The sequence below is a fragment of the Myodes glareolus genome, chromosome 5 (assembly GCF_982192425.1).
Source record: "Myodes glareolus chromosome 5, mMyoGla1.1, whole genome shotgun sequence".
NCBI classification, from domain to species: Eukaryota; Metazoa; Chordata; class Mammalia; order Rodentia; family Cricetidae; genus Myodes; species Myodes glareolus.
Window position 1 is genome coordinate 73,896,406 of NC_142030.1, and position 26,816 is coordinate 73,923,221.

Below are 26,816 nucleotides of genomic sequence, written 5' to 3' on the forward strand. Positions count from 1 at the left end.
AGTGCATGACAACTGCTTCTGAACTCGAAAGAAGTAAGACTCACATTCCTCTTTCACCGGAAGCTGGAGTAGTTTTCAGTGTGATCTGTCGCTGCTGTTCTGGAGCCTGTAAGAAAGAAAAGAACTGACTTCTGTGCCTCCTATACCCTCAAGTTCACCAAACAAAGATACCAGACTCACTCTTACCAACTGACTGTATACTTGTGATTTTAGTCCAAATTCCCTCTAACAAAGATTCCTGAATAACCAATACTTCCAAATAAAATTTCAAGAAGTGACTTGTCACGCACGCAGAACTAGTTGGTCACCTTAGTGGGCTCCTGTGGTTCGTCTCTCTGCTCCAGCTGTCTCTCCTGATGCTCTCGGAGCTCCCTTTCTAAGCGGCTAATCCGACCTTCATACTGGGACTTAAGAGCAGTCATCCGGACATCCAGTTCATCTTTCTGTTGATCTAAAGCTCCATTCCTTTGTTTAAGCTCTTCGTTTTCTTTAGTTAACTGATCTTTTACACCTAAAATAAGCACATAATTATAATTACCAGAAACATTACGTATTTACACTGCGTGTAGTTAGTATCAGAATCTGTATTATACTATGTATTAATTTTGATACTACTTATTTCAGTGAGCAAACTTCTAAACATATCCATATTATTAATATAGACTTACTTCAGCAATAATTATGTAAATTATCCTAAAACATCAAAAATGTAGATTAATATAAATTAACTTTAGCAAGTTTACTTATATATGTATATATTATTTATTATTAGGAATTATAAAATATTCACATCACAGTCTATGGTATATATAAAAAAACAGATAGTGAAGCCAAGTGTAGTGGAGCAAACCTTTAATCCCAGCATGAGGGAGGCAGAGGCAGGCATATCCCTGTGAGTTTGAGGCCAGCCTGGTCTACAGAGCAAGTTCTAGAACAGCTTTTACACAAAGGCTGCTACACGAAGAAATCCTGCCTCAAGACCTAAAAAGATCAGCAAGTTTTTTTTATGAAGTTGTTGTGAAATAATCTTAGAAGCTGTCTTGAAAAGAAAAAAAAACCCAAAAACAAAAAACCAAAAAAAAAAAAAAAAAAAAAGGACAGCAGTACTCCAAGCTAATTACCAAACACAATAAACATATCATTTGAAAATTAAATTTTCTGCTGTTGGAAAGACAGTTCAGTTAAGAGCACTGGCTGCTCTTGTAGGGGAGCTGTGTTTGTTCCCAACACCTACTGGTAGCTTACAACAAAACTCCAGTAGTAGTATATTTAACACCTCCTTTGGCCTCTGTGGGTACCAGACACACAGGTGGTACACACGTGCACGCACACAAGCAGACAACTATACATATAAATTAAAAAATTAGTCTTAAAAAATTAAAGTTAAGTAAATCTAATAAATTTACAAATTTACAATATTGGCTTCTCTTTTACATTTAATCTTACGCCTGTCCTGAATGGGTTTAGTGTGCAATTCAAATCGTAGCATATACATGAAATTACCAGCTAGGTGTGCAATTTTTGATTTTGCTGCTACAATTGCCTTCCTTGTTTTTTCATCCTTCTCAGTTATTTGCTGTCGGAGCTGCTCCTCCTGTGTAGTTCTATCCTGAAGGTCCTGACGAAGGCGCGACAGTTCAGACTGAAGCTGCACAGTTTGTTCCTGGAGATTTCTTGCTTCTGTCTCTTTTTCAGATAATGTCTTTTCAAGGAAAAAGAAATGTGTAACTCAATAAAATCAGTATATATGAGGTATGTACCTTAGAAAGTACTGGGACACTTAGGTCCTACATGGTAAGGAGCAGCGGTGTTTAAGCATATTATTAAGGCTTACAAAGAGAATTAGGAACATTGGCCTTCCACTGCCTCCACAATCATACCTTCTGCAGATTCTCTACTTGACCCTCGAGTGACTTTGTCTTTGTTTCGGACTGGCTGAGGGTATCTTTGAGCTCCTGCATTTCCTGGATGGAGATGTGCTGCTCCTGATGGTCTCCAGAGGACTGAGCGGAAGTCTCCATGGCCTAAGATGATGAGTAGTAAGAAAGTATCGTCACTTAGTGATTCTGCTGCTACAAGTTTAAAGAGACAATCCCAATTGTACAAGATTACTTATAAGAGCACTCAAAAGTGTATTTCTACAGAGCAATTTTAATGCTCAAAACGAGAAAATCTGTTATGGTCCTCCACAGGTAGATGTTAGAGATGATGCACTGTAGACACACTTCTGGTACCCAACAAAGCCCCCTGATAAGAGGTCAAATGGAAGAGTGACACAAGAGCATGGGCAAATGATGCCCCTTCTTTGGAAACTTATCTTCTACATCAAGAAAAGCACAGTAAAGTGCTAACAAATAGGAAAAGGATTAAATCATTCTAAACAACTTGTTTAAAATAATATAAAACCTTATTAGTTGTAAGAATATCACTTTGTTCACATTTGTAACTTGAATTAACAATGAGTTACTATGATGGTTAATTTTGGACTGTCAACTTGATTGTGATACCAAACACCTAAGACTTTGATGCGCCCACCTTTGGGTGAATCTGTAAGGGCTTTTTAAGGAAAGAGTTAACTGTAGAGGGAAGACACAGTCTGTTCTATGGTTGGCACTCTGGACTAAATAGAAAAGGAAAAAGGAGGAAAGCCATGTGAGCTGGAACTGTTTCATGCAGCAGGCAGCATTTTCCACTCATGATGGAGCCACTGAGTTATGCCTCCTCAGCAGTGGGGGACTGTATCCCCTGAACATGACACTATGGGGTCACAAGAACGAGAAAAGGTAACTACCACAGTTCTGAAATTAGTTTTGCAAAGAAAAAGTAGCAGAAGTATGAAAAATAAGGCTGGGTGTGGTAGTGCATGCTTTTAATCCCAGCACTTGGGAGGCAGCGGCAGGTGGATCTCTGGGAGTTAGGAGGCCAGCCTGGTCTACAAAGAGTTACAGAAGCTGCATGGAAGAGATTCTGTCAATAAACAAAACAACAACAACAAAACCAACAAAAATCATTCAGTACTTATAATTTTGTTTGTTCTCACTTTATAATGTACTTTTGATCGCCATAATATGTAACTAATCTTTTGGTCAGGTGTGGTAGTGAACACCTGGAACCCCGACACACAAGGAGCTGTGACAGGAGGCTCAGCAGTTCTAGGCTGGTTTGGGATACAAAGTGAGAAGGTAAACAATAAATGTATACCGTAAGCTTCTATGAGATTAGACTCTAAAACCCAGTAACTGTCAGGGGGAGGGGGTATCACATTTACTCAAAATACCTTGTCCTGCTGCGCTTTAAGTTCTTCATACTGAGTCTTGTACCTGCGTCCAATTTTCTTGACTTGAGTGATTGTCTTGACTTTTTCCTGTATATCAATTATTTTGGCATCTAAATCTTTCTGAATGTTTTCCTTTTCATTTCGTACTTTATTTAAATCTTCCTTCAGACTCTGGATTAAGTTTTGGTTGTTAGTCAATGATGCATTTGATCTTTGAAAAAAAAATACCAGGAGAAGAGGACTCTTAGAAGAACTAAATATATAAAATGTTTTGTAAATTTTAAAGGATTTCAACTTAAAAGTTTCTACTATACTGCTTTAATAATAGTTTTCTAATTAAAAACTTCCCTCACTTCAAAGATAATTACTTCATGAATTTAGCCCTTTAAGAGGCCTCATTCCACAGGTCTAACACCTGTTCTGAAGTTAAGACACTGCACTAAGTAGTCAAGTAACACGATTTCAAAGTCATCAAGTGATGCCACCCAGCTTCACTAGAGCTGCGCGACTGAGGACTCTAGAGGTCAGGTGTTGTCCAAGCTTCCTGCAAGTCTTAAAGCCTACACAATTTTTGTCACATGTTCTTCTCGATGCACATTTGGCAATGCTCTAAGTAGTTGCCCTCCTGTATATGATATCATGAACTGAACTTTCTAATAACAGCAGCAGATAATACCAACTCTCTATAAGTATACAATCAAGTTTTCTAAATTTTAGTTTTCTTAAAGAAATAGTATCTCTTATATTGAACACGAATATTGATTGGAATAAAGAAAACATAAAAAAGTGAAATAAACTTGAATTTTCACTAGAGCCAGTTGTAGTTGGTAGACATCTGTAATTCCAGCCTGCGCTGGGTTACACATGGAAAATGCCTCCATTACATATATTTTAAAATTTGTATTCCTAATACCTTGCAATTTCAGCCTTAAGTCTTCCAACTTCTTCATTTAGCTGCTGAATTCTCTTAGTATGAATTTCCTTTTCAGAAAGAAGCTTTCGATATTCTTCTGTATCTGGATCTTTCTGCTGATTTACCAGATGCTAGAATAACAGACATGCATACTTTGCTTTGTCAGGTTTTACAAACAAAAAGTGCTATAATAAAATGGCAAAATATCTAATTATTTCCATTAACCACATCACACGCAAAGTAATCAAGTACCAAACAGTAAGTTCAAAGCTTTAGTTAGGACAGCATAATCTAGACAAGACAGAAGGGCAAGAAAACATTGAACATTATTAACTGTTCATCATTTTTTCAGAGCTGTGAATGAATGTCAACGAGTCTTAAAAGTTTCTTTTTTAACACTTTCATTCTTTTACTGTGTGTGCACGTGTCTGTGTGTGTACATGCCATGACATACACGTGGAAGTCAGAAGTCAACTTATGAAAGGTAGTCTCCCCATCTGCCACATAGGTTCTGAGGATCAAATTCAGGTCTTTAGGCCTCATAGTAATTAATTCGCCTATCTATAAAAGCTTTTAACATTATATACCTAATTTCACGAAAGTAATATTTATGAAGAAAAATGTTTTATAGTCTAAACATTCTAAATGCAACTTATCCCACTAACCATGAAACCTAACAAAAATGATTCTAAGTCTCGTTAGCTCAACTTCCTTTCATGACTTTTCTCACTGTCTGTCTGGTAAGAGCAAAATGAGGAATAGTGCTGTGAAATTATAAAACATTCTTTCTGTATTACTAAATGTTTACTATTCTACAGTATTTTCTGGGTACCAGAGAAACTGCAATTACTATTTAATTTTTGTCACCAGACTGATGTTTTAACATTCACATTTTGCAAATGAGGAAAACTATAGTACAGAGTGGTTAAGTGTAAGTCACAAGCCACATAGCCAGTATTTGCAAGGCTGACTTCTCACTGAACGACTGTATGGTCTGATTCTCAAAGGTCTAGTGAACAAGTTTTCTAAATGTGTCTCAATAAAATATCCATGTATTTTCACAATAAAGTATCTTAGAAATAAAGTTAAAGCTTGGCCACTTAGACTGACAAGAGATTAAATAATAAGCAAATCATAAGTGAATTTTTAAAGTGAGCTCTAATATGCCTTGTACTTGTGTGTATTAGGTTTCTAATAATACAATTTTTACCAATATTTTTACATCTCTAAATTTTACTGTCCTATGTAAAATCATTTCTATGACAGTAAATGACTAGCTGTACTTACCTGGTTCCGAGCCTTCCAACGCTTGACGTCCTCCTCTAGGAGCTTCTTCTCTGCCTGTAGCATGCCGCTTTTCTCACTGAGCTCAGCATTGGCTTCTTGTAAAGGCAAAATATCTAACTCCAGTTTCCTCACCTGAAAATAGCTCCAAGTTAGTCTTTTAAAAAAAATAACCAATGTTAATCCATTTATATTACAAATAATAATAGCTTCTGCTCTTGACTGGGAAGACACAAACCTTTGCTTGCATTTGTTGCAGGTTCTGTTCAAGCCTTTCCTTTTCTTCTCTTAGCATCTTATTGGTCTCCATGACGACATTCATTGTTTCAGTTTTCTTCATCAATTCTTCATGTTGAGCCATTGTTTTTGCAGTTACCTAAAATCAGACACACAGGTCAACAAACACATCCTAAGAGCCATCTTTTTCCTACCAGTTCCAATCTTCCCAAATAACCAAGTACAGAGGATTTCAATTTCAACCTTAATCAAATCTTTTAAAGCGTGTAGGTTTACTTTTCTGAGACATGCATTAATTTCAAACCAGTTTAAATGAATGTAACAGATTTACGAACAGACTACAACGACACTACAAACGCTGCCAACAGAGAAGCACAGGAAAAGCGTTGTTCTATCTTTCTGCATTTTTCTTGTACTTTAATGTTATTTAGATTCTTGGCTTTTCCCCTTGCTCAGAAGTCTCTAATCATTTGGTTATTTTATTCTAGTAGCTTTCAACAATGTGAACTGTTTTCTTCCACTGCATGTAATCTGCAAAGGTTGTTACTTTATGGTTGGACATGTTCATGTGTTTGTGTAGGTGCACTTGGAGACTGACTTACGTCTTCCTTCACCATTCTCTACTTTATGATTAGAAACAAGGTCTCTCACTGAACTGCATCTCATCTAGGCTGGCTGGCCAATGAACTCCAGAATCCACCTGTCTCTGCCTCCACCTTAGCACTTGGGTTCTGATCATGCTTGTGTATTACTTTTGACATGTGTGTTAACTTCTTGGCTCTTCTTACTATTATCTCAGTTGGCTCCCCCTGTGAACATGTTCACAAGCTGAGCTTTCGGTGAATGCTCATTAGCAGAGAAAACAGAGAAGGCTGAGATTAAAGAAATCTTAAAAGATAACCCATCTACTCTTTCTTTTCAGGGTTAAACTCCTTGAAACAAAGGAACTAATATTTCCATGGTGAGACAGCAATTAAATCTGAATTGTATTTCCAAGTCAGATGCAATTCTCTTTCTTTCAACTTCTGCTAGAGACTTAAGTCTTATAAATCTAATTACCCATTTTCCCCTGGTCAATGGTTTCTCCCTAGAAGCCATGTTAACTACTTACATGGGTATTGTTTTTTATTTCCCCAGGAGAGAACACGGGCCAGTTATTTTCTTTCCTTCTTGATATGGGGGGCATTAGTAGATCTCCTCACAATGAGCAAACTCAGCGGTAAGGTGCTGGGAGCTACTGCGAGTTAAAACAGAGAGCTTGCTACTACCAGACACCTGACTGCACAATTTTCTTTCTCATTCTCAGGTTCTTACTTTTTCAGTTTTTTCTTTTTGCTTATTTGTTGAAAAAAATTATCCTATAGTTAGTTTCAATCTATTCTAGAAGGACTCTCAAATTCTATTATGACTCTCAAGGTATCAATAAACAACAGCTACAATAGAATAGAAAGTTGGAATTTACACACCATACACTATAGTCTAAAGGCTTTGTGCACACCATCTCAGTTCTTATAGTCATTGCCTACATGTTACAGATAAGGAGACAAAGTCTAGGGAAAGCTGAGCAATGAACAGCACACAGAGCTAATCCTATGAAAGCGGTCAGACAGCTGGCACAGAGCCTCTAACTACCACACACTAGGCATAATGAATGAGTACATGCTAAATGAATTTGCAAGGTTAAGCCGAATGCTGACATCGAATTAAATTTCTGCAACATGGTGGAAATAAAAAAACGAGCTTCTTTCAAGCTCAGCACATGCATGTATATACCTGCACCTTCTCCCTTTCTGCATTCAAGCTATCCTGAAGTTCTTGCAACTCCCGTTCTAAAAGTTCAACTCTTTGTCGATAGCGCAGACTCTCAACCTGAGCCACCTCAAACTTAGTTTCAGCAATTTCTTTTTCTCGCCGTATAAATCTACAAGAATACAAATATTAAAATTTTAGAATGCTAAATATTTAGTATTGTAAAACTTGAGCAATTCTTAAGATGACAAAAAGCATTCACTTTAATAGTTATTTTCAGATTTCAAAGATAGATTAGTTTTTAGTTATGGGGTTAGACAGAGCATTAGAAAAATATTATCCTGGGCCTGCAAAATAGCTCAGAAAGTAAAAGCACTTGTACAAATCTCAGAACTCTGGAACCCTATAAAGGTGGAAGAAGACCAGCTCTCTGTTTCAACGTGTGTACTGTGGCAAGAGCATGCATACGAACACAGCTACAATCAATATGACAAAAAACAAAATAAATTGTTGTTAGGTTATGCATAATGACACACATCTGTAATCATTTCCAACATTTGAGAGGAAGAAGGAGCTGGGGTTAGTGAGACAAAGAATATCTCTTTAAAATGATATGAGACATCTAACTGTCCTTTCTTCTTCTATTTTTTCTTTGCTTTTGTTCTGTCAAGACAGTCCTAGTTATCCCTGGCCTCAAACTCAGAGACTCCCCTGTCTCTGCCTCCTGAGTGCTGGGATTAAAGGAATATACTACCACCACTCTAGGGACCACTAGGCTACGTGGCCAATTAAGGCGGAATGACTTTTACAATGTTGCATTTATTGTCTTACTATGGAACCACGTTAAGAATATATTTGACTCACCTAAGAATTTCTAAAATCTGTTCTTGAGATTTTCCTTCTTCACCAAGAGAGATATTTAATGGTGCTTGCACAACCTCCTTCATAGAGGCAACCACCTTATTACTTAATTTTTCGATTTGATCATGAAGTAGTCTGTTTTGTTTCTCTAGATCTTCACAGCGAGACACACTCTTGGAAACTTCATCCTACAAGCCAAGAGTCCATGATAATGGTTTCCCAAGTGTATAGAAAAACAAAAACCAAAAAACCAAAACAACCAAAAATCAACAAAAACTTTCATTTCTCCCAAGCATTCCACTGTAATCTACAATAGTACCTTCACCACTCTTTCTCGCTCTTCCCAAGATGCTTTACATGCCAACAGCTGTGATTCTGCTTTCTGAGCCGTTTCTTCCAAATGTTGACGGACTGATGCCATTTTTGAAACTTGTTCCTTGGCAGCTTGCAGAGCTTCGACATCAGCAGCATGGAGCATCAATTCTCTCTCATACTTATTCTGCGCTTCCACGGCTATTTTAGCCTGTAATCAACAAAGATTAATATCCACCAAGTTAAAACTTTCACACACAAACAGTGTACTTTCCTGTGTATGCACACATGTGAAAGCCAGAGGACTTGGGTGTCCTGCTCTAGAACTCGCCACCTTAGCCCTCCCAGGTGGGGTCTTTCACTGCACCCTGTCTGCTGGTCAGCGTCCCTCCACCTCCTGCAGCACTGGGGTTTCATGTGTCTGGCATTTTATGCAGAAGCTGGAATTCAAACTGAGGCTGAAGCTCACTGCTCAGAAGCGTTAGGAGAACACTCACTTGTTCCTGACAGTCACGCCTGGCTTGCTGTTCATTACTTAAAGCCGTGCTTGCTCTCTGCAGAGCTTCTTGTACTTCATTCTGAACGCTAGACAGTGTCTTCTTCAATTCAGATAACTAAATAAACAAGAGTAAATAAGAGTTAAGAACAAACTTGGAAATACTTAAGAAAACTGTTCAATTATCCAATTAACTAAATTGAACACAGCTATAATCTGATAGACTCTAGTTTTTACTAATCCATATCCTCTGCCTACCAATATAAAAAATCTGAGGCAGAGCTTCTTAAAAGGTAGCACTGATAAGCAATTGTAAAGTCTAAAATTTTCAAAAGGAAGTTTATCCAGATGCAGAGAACAGAAATAGAAAATTAAAATTGATAGGTATGCATTCAACCAATTTTCTACTGAAATGAGCCAAAGTATAATTGATGAACTAGTAAAGAGAATTCAAACTTTTAGGGAAGAAAGTTACTAAGGATCCGAGTGAACTCACTTGCTGCTCCATGCTCTCGATGGCTTTTCTTTTGTCATCCTGAAGCTCTTGTTTCTCCTTCTCTACTTCCATCAACTTTTTCTCCAACTGATTCTGAAACTCTGCTGATTCTTTTAAACGAACTTCAATATTTTTATGTACTTCCTCAGTCACCTTCATAATATCATAAGCAGTAAGAAACAAAAGGGATTAAAAATCATATGTAATATTTTTTCAACCTAAACTGGAACCAAACTAAAGTAATAATTTGCCTTATACTAACAGAATCCCTAAAACGCCAATTAGTCAAGCAGATATGCCATATAAATTTAGAAGCATAACTTCTCTTTCAACCTATTCTTTTTTGTATTGAAATCCAAATCTTTTATTTTCCTGTACAGCTTCATATACATTTGCCCAAATCTACTTGGTCTCTCAGTAAAAGATATTTTCCTTACACACTGATGCAAATTACAAAAGAATCTTCTAAAATGGTGACCATATTGTTACAGCAATGGATCCTCAATCTACTACATTAATCTTTAAAGAAAAATTTCTAACTATGACACATTATGAACCAATGGTCCCACCTAAGCTCACAGACATAATTTAACAAATTTATCTGAAGACTCTCAGAGCCTCTCTTTGATGCTTGACACCTGCTTCCTGCCTTTGATTATCCACATGCCTCTCTTCTCAAAGGTGCCCGTCACCTGTCATGAGATTATCCACATGCCTCTACTCACAGGTGCCCACCTGTCATCGTCATGAGATTACCCACATGCCTCTACACACAGGTGCCCACCTGTCACCTGAAGCATGCACACGCAGCAGGTAACTCATATTTTTTCTCCTCCATGTCTGATCTGTACCTATTCCTTGCTTTCTAAGTTTTGTGGGTTTTTATTATATTAGAACCAAGTACTTTCCAGCAGTAAGAAGAATAATGCCAGTTTAATGCATACCACGCTGCTTTACACATAGTAAGTTCTTAATTTAACACAATATACAGACCTGCTTCTCCTTGTTCAGGGAATCCTCTAGACTAGTCACCATTGCCCGATACTGCTCCACATTACTAGCACTGGTCTTGAGTCTCTCCTTCAGGTCATTGACCTGCTCTTCAGCCTGCCTTAGCTGACTCATAAGATCATCAACGTCATCTTTGTCACTCGGCTGACCTGGAAGACATAAAAAGCTCTAATAAAATACATATTTTCAATTAATGCCTTAAAGTGGAATTATGGATGGCTACTATCAAGAGGACATGAAATCAGGATTAAGGCTAAAATAATCTATAAAGTATGTTTGAATCCGAGTTAAATATCATAATAAAAATTAAGCAAGGTATGGCAGCAATGTCTGTAATACCAGCACGTGGTAGGCATATCGTTGATTCATGGTCAGCATGATCTATATAGTAAGTTCTAGGCCACCCAGAACCATAACAGCCAGGGTCTAAAAAAGGAAGGAAAATCTAAAAGTATTCTATTATCTCATTGATTCCAAAAATTCAAATGACTGAAGTCTCATCACAAAAATTAAAAATATTTGAGACTATCAAACAAAATATTAGTTTATTCCAATTTGTTTTGTCTAAAATAAATACACAACAAGAAAACTGCAGGTTGAAAATAATACTTTGTTATAAAATATCAGTAAGGGATTATTAGAAAGTAATATAACTCTTAAACAAGTACCAGACATCTGTATCTAAATATGTAGGTATTATATACCCGCAACCATGTTTTTCTACTATTTATCTATATGGAAACAAAAGTTTTAAATTTGAAACGCAGATCTGTGCAAGACAGCAGAATCTAATGAAATATTTAATCTAAGGACACTAACAAACACAAATTAGGATTTCTTTGACAGTATCTTATCATAGAGTTAATAAAAACCCCTGTGGTGGTTTAAATGAAACACGCCCCTCCTGGGCTCATATACTTGCATGCATGGTTCCCAGTAGATGGACTACTGGGAGGGACTGAAGATGTGGCCTTGTTAGAGTAGATATGTCACTGGGGGTGGGATTTGAGAGCTTTCAAAAGCCAACACCAGGCCCACGGCCCCTCTCTCTGACCACAGATCAGGATGTAGAACTTTCAGTGACTGTTCCAGCACCACGCCTTTCTTCCTGCCACCAAGATTCCCCACCAGGACGACAATGAACTAGCCCTCTGGAAATGTAAGCATTTCTCCAAATGCTTCCCTTTCTAGGAGTTTTCCTTGGCCATGGTGCTTTGTCATGGCAGTAACAACCCTAATTAAGATAAGCACATATTTAAAAAAATAAATTTTAAGTATCAATAAATGATTGGAGAGAATTTGTTTTATATATGTAATGTTCTGGGTTTGAGTCACAGAAAAATATACTACTCCATACCCAGAGCCAGCGGCTTCAAAGACTGGAACTCAAAAAAAATTTTTTAGCCTGGTGTCAAACAACTGTTTGAATTCCCAAGTCTTCCAAATTAATTATAAGCCCCAAACTGAGCTATTCTACTTGGAAAGTAAAATGTTTTTCTTCAGCTTTCATTAGTGCACACAAAGAGGGGATTTATTTATAAGACAGGGCATAAGTTTACAGACACTTCCTTTGTCTTTAATACTACACCAAGCACTCTCTTTACCTTTACCAGTTCTCTGTGAGGACTGAGAAGCAAGCTGGACTTCCATATTGCTAAGGTGCTGTTTCAGTGTAGCAATTTCCTTTTGAGCATTTTTTAACAGTTCTTTTGTGTTCACATGAAGATTTATCTCTGTATCTAGCTGTCTCTTTGTATCTAACAGTTGAACCTGTAAGAAACAAATGCATTAAACACTATAACGATGATCTATAAGTTCCTATGTATCTACTAGAGGTTAAAAAATTTTCTAAGGATCCTTAGAACCCCTACTCAGCAAGGGTAGAATCCCTGAAATTCTTAAAAAAGACAAAGCACATGTTACCGTCATGATTTCTAGTGTAAGAGAAGAACAGCCTGGCTTACTGAAATAGACTCCGCAATATGTCACAAGAAAGAAAACGATGAGATTCTGGCAGATTTCCTGAATTGAGAACATAGAACTTGAAAGCTTCTGGAGAACAAAACCCATCTCCAGTAGCAGAGATAGAGAACCCTGCAGCAGAGGGCAACTCCTCAACGTCCAGCACACTGGTGATGTGCATGTTTGTGAAATTATCACAAATCATCCAAAGGCTCAGCATGAAGAGGGCCTAATACCGAAAGTTAAAAGTAGCCAAATGGGGAAAAAAATATTCATTGTACCGCAGAGCTAGTACTTTACAAAGGCCTGTATTAGTGGTGAGGAATAACTAAACCTACATCAAGCACCACTCTGGATCTGCGTAACACATCATGAAAAGCAACACTGGGAAGAAACAACTATTTTTAACTTTACTGCCTTTCAGAAGAAAGCTCAGGAAAACTCCATACAAAACATTCAGTATCTAATTCCTATGGTCAGAAATTCCCAGGACTACTGCTATGAAAAATGTTTATCACAAGCTAGTGTGGGCCATGAAACAATTACAGCTTATGGCAATTGATAATTCAGATGTCAACCCACCAGAGAAATTATTCTCAGATGGAGGGACCCTGCCAGGTAGGGCCTCAGAGTCACTGATTCTAAAATCTCTTTTCCTTACGGGAACCTTAAAGTGATATAAAGTTTACCAAGAGCTCATTCGTAAGAAGCATATTTCTATGGTGTATGATAAGGTACTGAGCCATTGCCATGGTAACACAAAGTTCCAAGGTTACAGGAGTTAGACTGTAATCACATCAGGGAAGGGGAGCAGGTAGCATAGTGCCCAGTGACAAACTTTGAGACATAAGTCTATTATCAGCAGACTGACAAGTGAAGAATTGGCATGCTTTTCTTAGGGGGCTCTATGTAGCAACCTTGGCTGGACATCCGCGACTCTAGACCTTGGGCATAGCTGTAAAGTTTTAAACTTATGATCTATTCACAAACAGCCTTTAGTCTAGTTTGAACTTGCTCTGAGGTGAAAGTGAGCTAATTGGGTGCAATTAGTCTGAGCAAAAGGAGCAAACAGGCTTTTAAGTGTCTATAGTCGTTGGGGGACAAATATATCTAGCTATGAAGGATGCCCGAGTATATTTTCTATATATCAAAACTATATAGCTAAATCAAGTCATCTTCCTGACTACTCACAGATATATGTACCCACAGATTGAGATGTAATCATGAGATTACACGAACATATCACATGAAAATGTATCACATCTGTTATGCACAGATATCATAGCTATTGTTCAAGCTGAGTGTTCAAGTTACAGATGAAAGTAATACTTTTCAGAGTCAGTGCCCATGAGGTCCTGCCTGGCAGGGTTCCTCAATCTGAGAATTATTTCTCTGGTGGGCTGACATCTGAATTAACAACTGCTATAAGCTATAATTGCATAATGGCCCACAACAGTTTGTGATAAAGGCTCTTGACATCCCTGACAAAATGCTCTCGGTTGTCCATCCTAAGTAAGACAGTTAAGATCCTATAGCAGATGACGCCATTCATTTTAGCTGCAGGACAGAGAAATCAACCTTAAGCTGATGAGGAAACTTTACCTGGAGGACAGCTTACACTATATACCAGATGGTGCTATGTGGGCTGGTGAGAAGGACTTTCATGTTCTTTCTTACCCAGTGCTAGACATGTTGTAACACTAATCTTTGATTAATGCAGACCCATGAGTGTTCAGCTATGGACAGGTCATCTCTATCAACTTTCCACCATCCAAGGCTCAGAGAACATCTTGGAAGTGGAGGCAGAAAGAACAGAGCAACAGGTGGTGGTAGGCAAACTAAAATGCTGACTCTGGTCGCAACATGGCTATTGTATACATCACCTTCAAACATGAGATTACCTACGTACACAATATGTACCCAAGTCTGGCCAGGCAAAAAGCCAACATAGATGAAGAAGGGGTTACTGGCAGCTGATAGCTGCTAAAGGAGGGACAACCATTCTCCTTTGGGGATATGGCTGCAGGTATATTGCAGAAACGGGCTTATGGGGACCACTAATGAAGTAGGGATTGAGGACAGGAAGTTGGGAGGGAGATGAGGTGGGGACAACAGTACAAGTTGGAAGGAGGAAGTGGACAGATATATGTATTACATAGATGTAATAAGATTTCAAAGAATAAAAATTACTAGGAATACTTAAGAGTCTGTAAGAACTTTTATAAAATCATGTTTCAACTTAAATAATGTTTCTGCACCTAACAGTACCTAAAAGCTACACACCCAGAAGCTGATACTCACATCGAGATTCCTAGTAAGTGTATGTCTTTGTTCCACCTCATTCTCCAGCTTCTTCTTCAGGTGAGAGATCTCATGCTCCAGCTTTTCTATCTGGCTACTCAGTCTTTGTTTGGTCTCTGTCTCAGATCGTTCAAGTATTCCCTGAGGTGAAAAGAAGTGATGATGCTTATCAATAAAGAAATAAAGTGAAACAAACAACATTAGAGGCTATACAGAATTATGAGATTATAGTCCATGTTGAAGTTAGAGTTGAAAAGATTTTCTTTGTATATTTCCAAAGAAGTATTGGTAACTTCTCATATTAAAATACTCATTTATTTAATGGTGTGGGAGTGGAGGCAACACTACAATAGTGATATATATAGTAAATAGCTGTAAGGCTCTGACAGGCCAATTACACTGTTTCAATCAATTCTCCTGAATTTTCATTAAAAAAATGTTTTTATCACACCTCCTATTTAAATGATCATAATAATGGATGGAAAAAAAAGAACATAAATTTTCAATTTAGGAAATTTAAGAAGGTACAAAGAATACTACTTCAGGTGTTTTTCATTTGATTACCTGGATTGTTTGTAGATTAGTCAGTAGTAAGTTCTGTCCTCTCTGTTCTGCTAATAAAGACTCTCTTTGCTGAGACAGACGGACTTCTGACAATTTAAGCATTTCCTTTTCCTTCTTCAAATTTTCTGCTCTTACCTGAAAATGAATACAAGAGAAAAAAATGTTGGGAAATATTGTGTCAAATGTAATACACTTACAAAATTAAAATCAACTTTTCTTTACTATGTATTTCTTAATGTACTTTAGACTACATCTCTTCATCAAGGAAATATAATTTCCAGTTTCATGTATAGAATAAAAAGCAGAAATGATTGGGAATATCGACAAACCAAAGGAAAATATTTATGACTTAACACTAATAGTAGCAATTACTTTGCTCTAACAAGTTATTCTTTAAAAATAGTATAATCCTAGCTGGAGACAGCTAAGTGGTTAAGAGCATTTGTTGCTCGTCAAGATGGCTCAGCACACACACCAACTGCTCACAGCCCTCTCCAACTCCAGCTGAGGGGATCCAACGCATCTGGTCTCCTCAAGCACCTGCACTTACATGCATATATCCACATACAGATAGATACACATCTACACATAATTTAAAAAAATAACAAAAATAAAACGATGCAAAACCCCACACCCAAAACACCAGAAAAAAAATTTATGTGTGTAACTATGCCATAATCAAATTAACATAACTTAAGTTCTGTAATCCAAATTCATTTCAAAAATCTTCTTTCCTAGTAATGACCAATCTAGTCAGAATTCCTTCCTTCCTGAAAGAGTGCATTCTGTACCAAGAAAGATGTAAGATGACTTGAAATTCAGTATTTTCAAAGTATTTGGACTTAGTCCTGAGTAATAGTAATTGCCAATCATAAAACTTAAAACTTTCAGTTTGAAAAAAAAAGTTCCTATTTCCTATCATGAAGTAGAGCAAGGCCTTTTAAAGTGCAATGTAGCAGGCAAACTCAAACAGCGACTACAAGTCCCACTAATTATTTCAAGAGGCAAATTACTTATTAGGTTCTTGAACACATTTCTCCGAACAGAGATGACAAATAGCACCTAGCTTATGAAGTAAAAACCAAAAACTGATGGTTTATTACTTTTATCAAAATCCAATTTTATATTTAGCTGGGAGAATTTCTTTTTTTAATGTTCAACTAAGATTTTACATGAAGTCTTGTATAGATATTGACTATTTGGAAAATATGTATTGTAGCCCACACAATGCAGTGCCATCAAATGTCACTAATAATACAAGCCAGCTAGGGTGGGCACTAGTCTCACTTCTGCAACAGCAAGCTTCTCATTGGCTCCTCTCAAGTCCTGTGTCATTGTGTTGATGATCTGTTCCTGCTTCTGAGTTGTTGCAGTGAGTTTCTGATTTCTCTCCTGTAGAGATGTTATTTCTCGGCGATACCCTTCAACATTATCTTGCAGCATTTCATAACTGGTAATAAAGACAAATAATTCTTAGGTCTTTGAACAGTGTAATAACGTGGAACCTTCCATACTCCCCTCACTTAGAGGTTAAAATTGCAATTATAAATAAGGCAGTCCTTCATACTGAATAACTTATTAAAAGTCATACTGAAAACAATGTCAGTGTAATTTGAATACATAACCACAATGAAGGAAAAGCTCCAAAATGACAGCCCTGGTGGCACACATTCATAATACTAGCTAGCATTGGGAGGCTGAGGCAGGATTGCCTCAAGTTTGAGGCTAGCCTGGTTACTGATTACCGGTTACCCGGGCTATACAGTGTGAGAGGCACACACTCACAATACCAGCACTGGGAGGCCAGGGCGGGACGGCGACCAGCATGAGCCAGCATGGTTCACTGACTGAGTATTATGTTACCCAGGAATATACAGTGAGACTCTGTCTCTAAAGTTCACACTCCTCACCTCCCCCAGAAAGAGCTCCAGGAACAAAACAAGGAAAGGAAACCAGCAGCACTCATTCCATGAACCTCAACTTACTAAATTCACTCCTGGTCTTACCCAGGAGAATTTGCAGTCAATGCTAAGGAATGAAGTATGACAGTGTCTTAAACTGGGCCATGTTCCATAGAAAAGACATTGTACATTAATTGTACAATGATATGTATAATGAAATGTAACATTTAATGTCTATTAATTCTCAAACAACAACAAAAAAAACTTACCGTTTAGAAGCAAAATCTAGCTGAGTAGAAATTTTGGTGTTTTGTGAGCGCAGGTCTGTGACTTGTTCCTGAAGTTTTTCTAGCTGCTCATTCTGAATTTTTTCACTGTCTATTTTTTCTTTTTTATAGTTCTCAAAGATTTCCTGCAACTAAATATAGTAGATCATTAGAGGATTAAATTATTTTCCTTAAAAACTCAGTTTGAAACTAACCTTTGACCTTAACCGGACAGTCCCTACCTGTTTCAGGGCAGCCCTGGCTTCTATGGCATCTGTGGATTCAATGACAGGTACTGGAGCTGGAGTCGAAGCAGTCTGTGCTGTACTCGATCGTTTTGGAGTTGACAGAAGAGAAATATCATCTAAACTTGAAGCTTCAGAAAAATAGAAAAGACCAATAAAATATCTAGCTTGCATTCATAATCAGTTTTAATATTTATTTGCAAAAGCATCATTACTAAATCAAGAAGTGAAAAGCAAATTATTACTGGAGTTTTCAGTGATAACCTGATTAAAAACTATTAAAGATTGATGGCTCAGTGGGAAAAGCTGCCTGATGACCTGTGTCTGATCCCTGGAACCCATACACTGTGAGGAGAAAACCAACTCACACTAGTTATTTTGACCTCACACACACAATAGCCTTCATGTTTGTGTGCATATGTGCATGCCTGCGCGCACACCCCCACAGATCACTCCTGGTTTTGCATTTTAATTTAATTACAAATTAAAATAATAAAAAAAAAACAACCCTGCAACTCACGAATTCTAGGAAGTATATTTTCAACAGTATTCATCGATTTCTTCTTTCTCAGCAGTATGTCAAAATGACACTTAAAAACTGGTGACGTTAAAATCAATCACACAAGTAGTTGAAATCAATCTCTCTATTAGAGTAGCTACTACCTGTTACAAAACCTATTCACCAGTATATTTCTAAAATATTTTCCTGAAATAATAATAAACCTACCTTGTAATGGAATGGCCATTCCCGTTGTTTGTGATAATAAAATTCGATACATGTCACGCTGACGAACTATGGAATCAACAAGCTGCATTTGATGCTGTCGTGACTCACGGAGCTGTTCCAGTTCAGTGAGAGAGTTCTCAAGTTTGTGTTGAAGCTCAGTAATTCTGCAGAAAATGGATGCTTGTGGGTCCATGTTCAGAGGTGAGCAAAGTTTCTATTACATATCTAGATACCTTCTACTTTCATGTTTACTATTTTCCTTTCCTTTCCCTTTTCTTCTGCTGATAATCACTTCTCACAGCTCCTACTGTACAGGACCTATCTATCAACAGCATCTGGAAAAAACTTTGTCAACATTAAACCAACTTAAACTCCAATGTTCTTGCTTTTAAGTCCGTTCTTCCTTCCTTAACACATTATATATCTTTATAAAAGTTCAGTACGCTACTAGAAAAAAGCCCACATACCTTTTCCATGAAGACTTGTTTCTTAAAACTTAAATGAAGTCTATCAAGTTACACATTACTATTGATAGGCTTTTACCTATTTTAGCACTAGTAACATTAAACTAAAGTTTACCTCCCTATTAAAAATAATCTCACTATACTTAGCATTATTTTCCTAAGTCACTATATCCTCAGTATTCAATGAGTACTGCTCAGCACACTGATGTGCTTGTTGCTTACTTAGAGGAAGTTGTCTCTTGTTCTTCTCTTTCCCGTGTTTCCCCAAGTTCTCGAAGAGCAAATAACAGACGCTGGTTCTGCTGCTGAAGCTCTTCGATATTCCTATAAGATACTAGATGCTGCGATATTACTTCAGATGAACTACTTATGTCTGCAGAGCTGACTTCCTCATCGCGAATTACGTGATTACCCCGTGCTTCTTCAAGTTCCATCAAGAGAACTCTAATCTACAAATGAAAATTTAATGTTATAAAACAGTTACTATTTTAAGCTTTGGTTCAGGAACATCTCTAAGAAATGAAAAATTTCAAATGATAGCATTATAGAAAGACTAAAAAAATTTTAAACAAAAAAGCAACTAATGCTAACATATATCATCTTAAAAAAATCAAAATTTATCACTTTAGATTTTAAAAATCTAAGAAAATTTCCAACGAAAGTTATTTTTAATATAAAGAAAACTTACTAAATAGTAGAAAATTATAATTCCAGAAACCTAGCTATTATTCTAAAACAAAATTATGAGTAACTATTCTGTGTTTATTTTATAGGGTAGGGTAAAGAGAGCAGACAAGGTGATATCCTTGCATCTGACATCCCAGTACTCAGTACTTAGATGAGGAAGGTTAGAGCTCAAGGTCAACTTGAAGTATCAGCAAACAAACAAAATAGAGTAATGAAGAGTATATTTCTGTTTATTGTTTTGTTTTGGTTTTGAGACAAAGTTTCTCTGCATAACAGGCCTAGCTGTCCTGGAACCCGTTTGTATACCAGGCTGGCCTCGAATTCACAGAGATCCATCTGCCTCTGCCTCCCCAGTTCTGGGATTAAAGGTGTGAGCCACCACCGCCTGGCCCAGTATAATTAAATTTAGCAAAACACACATTTGCATGTTCAGAGATGCACTGATGCATGAGTGACATGAAACAAATTAGCACCAGTTTGCTAACGCAGCCTAGGAAGATGGAGATGGAAAACAACAAAGGAAAATTCCTATTTCAAAAGTTTCTGTACTCTTTTTAAATGTCACTTACAATTCGAAAATTAATCAAAGAGCTCTAAGAAAACAATGACAATCAACTAGAATAGCTTACACCTTTCTCAGAAGGTTTTCTGTAGAAACTAGGACACAGACTGAAGCACTAGAGAACAGTCAGTATTACAAAGAAACCCGGAAAGCATACAGAATACTCTAACCTGTTGGGAAAGATCTTTGATTTGCACTTCCATTCTCTGATTGTCCCTTTCAAGTACTGATGAATGTTTGTTGGCTTTATCAGTTTCCTCCTGCAATCGCTGGATCTCCTTTAAAATGTAAAAATAAGTGGAAAGTCAGAATCATCTTCAAGGATTTGTGTGTGTGTGTGTGTGTGTGTAAAACCACCAAACATTTTGTACCCTTATCAAGTCTACTGTCAAGTATAACGTTGCAAATAGCATCACATTTAGTATATTACTAAATGACTCCCAAATCTTCATGAGCAGAAGATCAACAGTAATAATCATGGTTAGACTGATCAACTTGAAAATGTCAAAATTAAATATTCTGGGCAAGACATAGAAGACCTGATTAAAAGCATCAGCAGCACATTTACAAAGAAACAGCAACTACACAGTGGCCACGGGGAAGGTACATAGGGCTCTGCGGCTGCACATCACATCATCAGAGGCTTAGAGGCAGAGTTCTAAGAACACCCGCCCCGAGAACAAAACCAGATAGATTTAAATTTCCGTTGTATCTCCATATTTAGGCTCATAGTTATTTCCACATAATTTAAAATACATCCTGGTGGTCCATGCACCTTTAAGAAGTTATGAATAAGTTAATTGCAAGAGGAAAAGAATGTGACAAAAAAAGGACACAAACACTCATGAAGAAAGACAGGATTCCTAAACGTACCAAGTCCAAAACAAGAGGCATTAAAGAGGACCGTAGATGCAGTTAGGTTACAATTAGAATCTCACAAAAAAAGCACCGAAGATTTATTTACACATGATACATGATGTGGACAGAACATTCCAGTTATGAAAATATACAGAAATGACCTTTAAGCCCTTCAGTTATTATTATGAAAGTGAAGGAACAAATTGTTTTCTAAGGGGAAAGCTGTTATTCTAATTGATAAGTGTTTCTGCCCTTTAATTATCCCCACTTCAGATGCCAGAGAAATTTAAAGATCTAATTGGTTCTAAGAGACCTCTTTGAAAACAGCACTAGCAGGTAATTTGTCAGACCGCCAACAGTCCCTCAGGACAAAATGAGTAAATGACTCTGATAGAACAAGACTTCATGAGCTACGTCGGCATTTTACTGGTTTCTAAATTACAACAGAAGAAAAGATTTAATTTTGAATTAAGGGTACAATTTACTCCTATTATCCAAGAAGAAAATAAATCATAATAGCAGAATAAATTTATTTATCTACATTTTCTCCATAAAGTTATTGCACAAATCTTGAAGACTTCTCTCTGTAATAAGTATTTAGAGTATAAACTAGCTTCAATCATTAAGTAAAACATAACCTTCAATAGCAAAGAGTATTCATGAACTTCTTGGAACTCTTAACATGGCAAAGGAACTGTTATAAAATAATGCACAGTAAGATATGCTCAATTTTGAAAATGATATAAAAAAATCTGTGCCCTAATGTCAAACATAATAGCCATTTCTGGGCAGGCTATCAAAACCATCTAAGAGAAATGGTTACGTTAAATTTGCAAAGTTCTAGTGCTCTATTAAAACATTTGAAGAACCATGAAGGTTTACCTCTCAACTGCCTTAAAATACGCAGAAGGCTCTTACAACTGAGCTGGGTGAAAGGGCAGCTGTCACGGTAGGGTGTAATGCAAAGCTTCAAGCTTTTCTGGTGCAAAGACCTCCAGGAAAAACTACCCAGTAAAAGATGTTTTGTTAGCAGCTGTGCATAGATGAAGTTCAGAAATGGAACCAACCTTCATAGCTTGTTCAAGCTTTGCAGATAAACTTGCCACAGCCTTCTGCGCACGCTCATACTCTTCACGTTGGCGTTTCAAAATCGGTGCTTTGGCTTCCACTTCTTTTACTATCTCATCTAGGTACTTATTAATTCTTTTATTTTCTAGTTTCTCCAAAAGCAACTGATCCTGAGTTTCCACATAAGCATTGTATAACTGGAAGCAGAAAAGGTGTTCATTTCACTTGGCTGAAGGGTGACAACAGCAGTATAGCACAAGCTCTGTGGAGGCTCACAGCAAACCTCCCTCACCAGTTACAAAAAAGAACTATTTGTTACATGCCACATACAAAGAACTAAACATTCATTTAAAAATGTTTAAAAATTCACTTGTTTAGACTTATTTCTTACTTTTAATTATATGTATACGCGTGTATGGGGGCAAGGAGAGGTATGTGACTATGGGTGAAAGGGCATGAGGAGGTCAGAAGAAGGTAGGTCCCTTGGAGCTGAGGGAGCCTGCTGTGAACTGACTGACATGGGTGCTGGGACTTGAATTCAGGTTCTCTGCAACAGTAGTAGGCACCTAACTACTGAGGCACCTCTTTAGAGCCCCAGCATCCCCCTCCATTTATTTTTAAAACATTATTCTATGTGTGTGCGTGATGCATCCATGTGTGCAGATGCACGCTACAGTGTGTACGTGGAGGTCGAACGACAACTTTGTGAGCTACTTCTCTCACCACAGATTTTGAGGACAGAACCAAGTTCATGTGCTTTCATCACATAACTGACAAAAGAATACCTCTTAATAAACGACCTGCTTGCTGGGCAGTGGTGGGACACGCCTTTAATCCCAGCACTAGGGAAGTGGGGGTAGGGAGGGCAGGCAACACTGTGAGTTCAAGACCAGTCTGGATTAAGAAGTCAGTTCCACGACAGGCACCATAGCCACACAAAGAAACTGTTTCAAAAAAAAAAAAAACCCCACCAAAAAACAAAAGAAACGATCTACTAGTCACCAGATAAAATTTAAGAATAAAGTGGGGTGAGGGAGATAAGCACCAGAGACATCTGAGTACTTGTGTAATAATGAAACAGAATCTACTATCGTTCTTACCTCAGTTAATTTCATGCCAGGTTTTACAATTTTAGCTACAGCTGCTGCAGTAGGAGACATGGCTGCAAGCTCTTCTTCAGACAATATAGCCCCTGCGCAAACAGAGAAAAACTTTTCCCTTTTTGAAAAATTGCAAGTCACTAATGACTATTTAAAGTGAAGGATAAATGACATAAATGCATTTTACTTATTGTACTTCAAATATAACACAAATGTGAAGACTACATGATTATAATTAACTGTTCTAGGAATTAATCAGATGTGATCAAATGGCACTTTTATCTCATTATGCTGAAGACATATAGTGTTATTTTTCAAATAATTAAGTTTTCTATATTTCAGCATGAAAAAGAAATGCTGTTATTTTAATTTAAGTTACCAGGTTTAGATAGGTTTTAGCAGCTCAAGGAATTAACAAGTATGTGTTAGTCATACCTTTACGTTTGGTGGCAGAAAGCAGGTCATTTGCATTCTCTAACTCCTTTTCCAATTTCCCTATTTTCTCAAGCATTTCTTTTTCCATTTGATCTTTAGATTCTTCAGCTTGTAGAAGATGCTCTTGTATTGTTTTGTTGGCTAAACACATTTTTAAAGAGAGAAAACTGAAATACATCATTAAAAATCTTGCAGTTTATTAACCATAACATAGTAAGAATCTTTCCCTCTGGAGACAACATTAAATTATAAAGAAACCACACTTGATGGTTATTATCCACTGGAAGTCCTAGATCTCCTTATCAGCCTTGAAATGCTTCAATCTGTTGGGTCTAGTCTCTTTTCAACACCTCTTACCAATGAAAACACAAGAGACTATGAATATGAATGGCAGAAAAGGGGGTAATAGATACATCTTTGGAAACAATTTTGGCCTTTAGTTCAAAACATAAGAAATGAGTAGAAAAGATAACTAATGATAAAGCCAAAGACAAAGATCATAAACACTGTTGACTTTCCATTTCCCTGAATTCCATATTATAGATTTAACTGTGGTTTAAAAAAAAAAAACAAAATAAACCCTATCTGTACTGAATATGCAGACTATTTTGTCACCATCTGGTAAACAATAAAGCAGAACTACTTACATTGTATTAGGTACTCTGAATAACCTAAAGCTGACTTAAGGGAGACAGGCAGATGTGTGTAGATTACAAGCAAGTACTATACCACTTTAAATTGATTTCAAGGCTGATAAGGAGATCTAGGACTTCCAGTGGATAATACCCATCAAGTGTGGTTCCTTAAGTATCCTTGATGGGTCCTGGCACCAATTCTTGAGAAATAAGTTTATATACATGTGGTTAAAATTAATTATCTTTCATTGGAGTTTTCTTTGGGTTTGACATAATTGAACTTTATAGTTTTTGTTAGTTTGAAATTTTAAGAATCTATGTGTGAATCTAAAAGCCTACCACCTAAATAAAGGTGCATATAATTTGAATGGGCAATCACTTAGATTATCTGAGGTTTATCATTCGATGAACTAGAATCTCTAAGAGCACATAAGAATTTATATCCACTATGGGATCTCTCTCTCTCTCTTACACACACACACGCACACACACAGAGAGAGAGAGAGGGGAAGAAAAACCCTCAAGGTTTAATAACTGACAACTTGAAAAGGAAGGCAAACTTATAGAGTAAGAAGAGTACCCAAACTATTCTAAGATGAAAGAGGAAAACAAGCCACCATCTTACCATCTGTATTTTAAAATATACTATTTACTTTAAAATAAATTTTCTGAACCTATGTTCTTTATTCCATACCAAATTTTGTCCCAAATAAAGCCTTACTTTTAAATTAAAGCAGCTAAACAGGAATGTACATTTTATCCACAAATGAAGTCATCTTAGCATACCCTAAATCATACCTTCTCCAGCTTCTTTCAGAAGTTTGTGCAGCTCATCCACGGCCCGAGTTAGCTCATTGCTCTTTGCTTCTGAGTCATCGGCAGCACTCTAGAAGTTAATCATAAAGTCACCACCAGCCATGTATCTACATCAGAATGCTAATGTGTATGGTGGAGTATTTACCTTGTACAGATTAGAGAGCTTTATGTGAGCATTTAACTCATTGTGGAATTTCTCTTCCATACTGGCCTGCTGTTCTTTGGCCTAAAATAAAATAAAAACCCAAATGTATCAAATCTGCACATTAGAAGGTACAGCTTGAACTGTTTAGATATTTATGAAACATCAAGACAGAAAGTCCATTTTGTAAATATAACAATTGAAACAGATTTCTGATAGTAAGCATTTGGAGACATTCTGGTTGTTTTATGGGTGCTGGAGAAAGATGAAACCATGCTATTAGTGATAGTCAAGGCAGATAATCTTATTACTCAGGAACTGAGGAGGATTACGAATTCGAAGTCACCTTGAGCTATAGATGGGGGTTCAGATTATCCTGGAAAACATTGTAAGAACTTATCCAAAAATATTCGACAATATTTTATCAAATATCATCAGCATACATGTTTTAATATTTTTGTAAAAGAAACTTATTACAGGGATTGGCATATAGCTCCAACGGCAGTGTCAGAGTCCAAGAACCCAGGAATAATCCATCAGAAAGACCGGGTGAATCCTGACTAGAGTGCTGATTCCCAGCACTGTATGCAGGTGTGACGGGAGCGCACCTGCAATTCAAAGACTGAAGTCAGGTGGTGGTGGTGGTGGTAGTGGTGGTGGTGGTGCTGCATGCCTTTAATCCCAGTACTCGGGTGGCAGAGGTGGGCAGACCTCTGTATGTTCAAGGACAGCATGGTCTACAGGGCAAATTACAGGACAGGCTCCAAAGAAACTCTGTCTCCAAAAACAAAACAAAGTCCAAGGCTCTTCTCAGTTACATAGCAAGACATAATTAAAGCCAGCCTAGGCTTCATGGAGACTCCTTCTGAAATCAAACTAAACCAAACCACAACAAAATAAAAAAATCAAAACAGAAAGTATTTTCAAGCCGTCGTACGTACCTCTTTTAATTTTGTCAACAAATCCTCTACATGTTTTTGAAGATGTTCATTTGATGTTTTTAAGCCATTCATCTGTTCTTCCAGTCTCAAAACCTAAAAACAAATGGAGGAGGGTGTCATAACAACTGAGATCAATTTAATATGAAATTTGTACTATCAAAAGAAAAATAACACCCCCCAAAAGGTAATTTTTAAGTATGTGTGACTAAGAAAGTAAGATCTTATTTCTGTCATCCACCTGCAATGTGGTGAAATTCCTTTATTTCACAGTCCATGAACTGTGATGGTGTTCCTGCTCAAGCCCATCGGCCAAGCAACCATGAACTTTAAGGGCCCAGCGCAAGCTGAAGTCTACCTACAGTCTCAAGAGCACCGAGGGGCCAGGGAAAGGCCTCCCGCCCTTCTCCCCTTTGCTATTTTACAACTGAAGGACAGCACTGTAGCTTCACACAGGAAACACCACTGAGCGCACTTCATCCCCAGAAGCAGAAGAAAGATAATTTCTA

At 37.3% G+C, this 26,816-nt stretch overlaps 1 protein-coding gene across 1 annotated transcript in view; it reads right to left on the minus strand.

The window, feature by feature from the left end:
- The window catches only part of Tpr (translocated promoter region, nuclear basket protein), a 58,624-nt gene that overhangs the window by 21,321 nt on the left and 10,487 nt on the right, over positions 1 to 26,816 (minus strand). Inside the window, exons 8-36 of the mRNA XM_048431010.3 lie at positions 26,311 to 26,403; positions 25,373 to 25,453; positions 25,210 to 25,297; positions 23,777 to 23,917; positions 23,342 to 23,433; positions 22,241 to 22,438; positions 20,486 to 20,593; positions 19,289 to 19,515; positions 18,603 to 18,766; positions 17,873 to 18,006; positions 17,634 to 17,782; positions 16,751 to 16,913; positions 15,464 to 15,598; positions 14,900 to 15,040; positions 12,241 to 12,406; positions 10,619 to 10,785; positions 9,626 to 9,778; positions 9,131 to 9,247; positions 8,641 to 8,844; positions 8,325 to 8,509; positions 7,485 to 7,632; positions 5,713 to 5,850; positions 5,478 to 5,609; positions 4,191 to 4,321; positions 3,278 to 3,488; positions 1,881 to 2,024; positions 1,504 to 1,702; positions 309 to 511; positions 45 to 106 (exon numbers count right to left, since the gene is read on the minus strand). Of these exons, the coding sequence (XP_048286967.1) occupies positions 45 to 106; positions 309 to 511; positions 1,504 to 1,702; positions 1,881 to 2,024; positions 3,278 to 3,488; positions 4,191 to 4,321; positions 5,478 to 5,609; positions 5,713 to 5,850; positions 7,485 to 7,632; positions 8,325 to 8,509; positions 8,641 to 8,844; positions 9,131 to 9,247; positions 9,626 to 9,778; positions 10,619 to 10,785; positions 12,241 to 12,406; positions 14,900 to 15,040; positions 15,464 to 15,598; positions 16,751 to 16,913; positions 17,634 to 17,782; positions 17,873 to 18,006; positions 18,603 to 18,766; positions 19,289 to 19,515; positions 20,486 to 20,593; positions 22,241 to 22,438; positions 23,342 to 23,433; positions 23,777 to 23,917; positions 25,210 to 25,297; positions 25,373 to 25,453; positions 26,311 to 26,403 (4,274 nt within the window). The remainder of the gene's footprint in view (positions 1 to 44; positions 107 to 308; positions 512 to 1,503; positions 1,703 to 1,880; positions 2,025 to 3,277; positions 3,489 to 4,190; positions 4,322 to 5,477; positions 5,610 to 5,712; positions 5,851 to 7,484; positions 7,633 to 8,324; positions 8,510 to 8,640; positions 8,845 to 9,130; positions 9,248 to 9,625; positions 9,779 to 10,618; positions 10,786 to 12,240; positions 12,407 to 14,899; positions 15,041 to 15,463; positions 15,599 to 16,750; positions 16,914 to 17,633; positions 17,783 to 17,872; positions 18,007 to 18,602; positions 18,767 to 19,288; positions 19,516 to 20,485; positions 20,594 to 22,240; positions 22,439 to 23,341; positions 23,434 to 23,776; positions 23,918 to 25,209; positions 25,298 to 25,372; positions 25,454 to 26,310; positions 26,404 to 26,816) is intronic.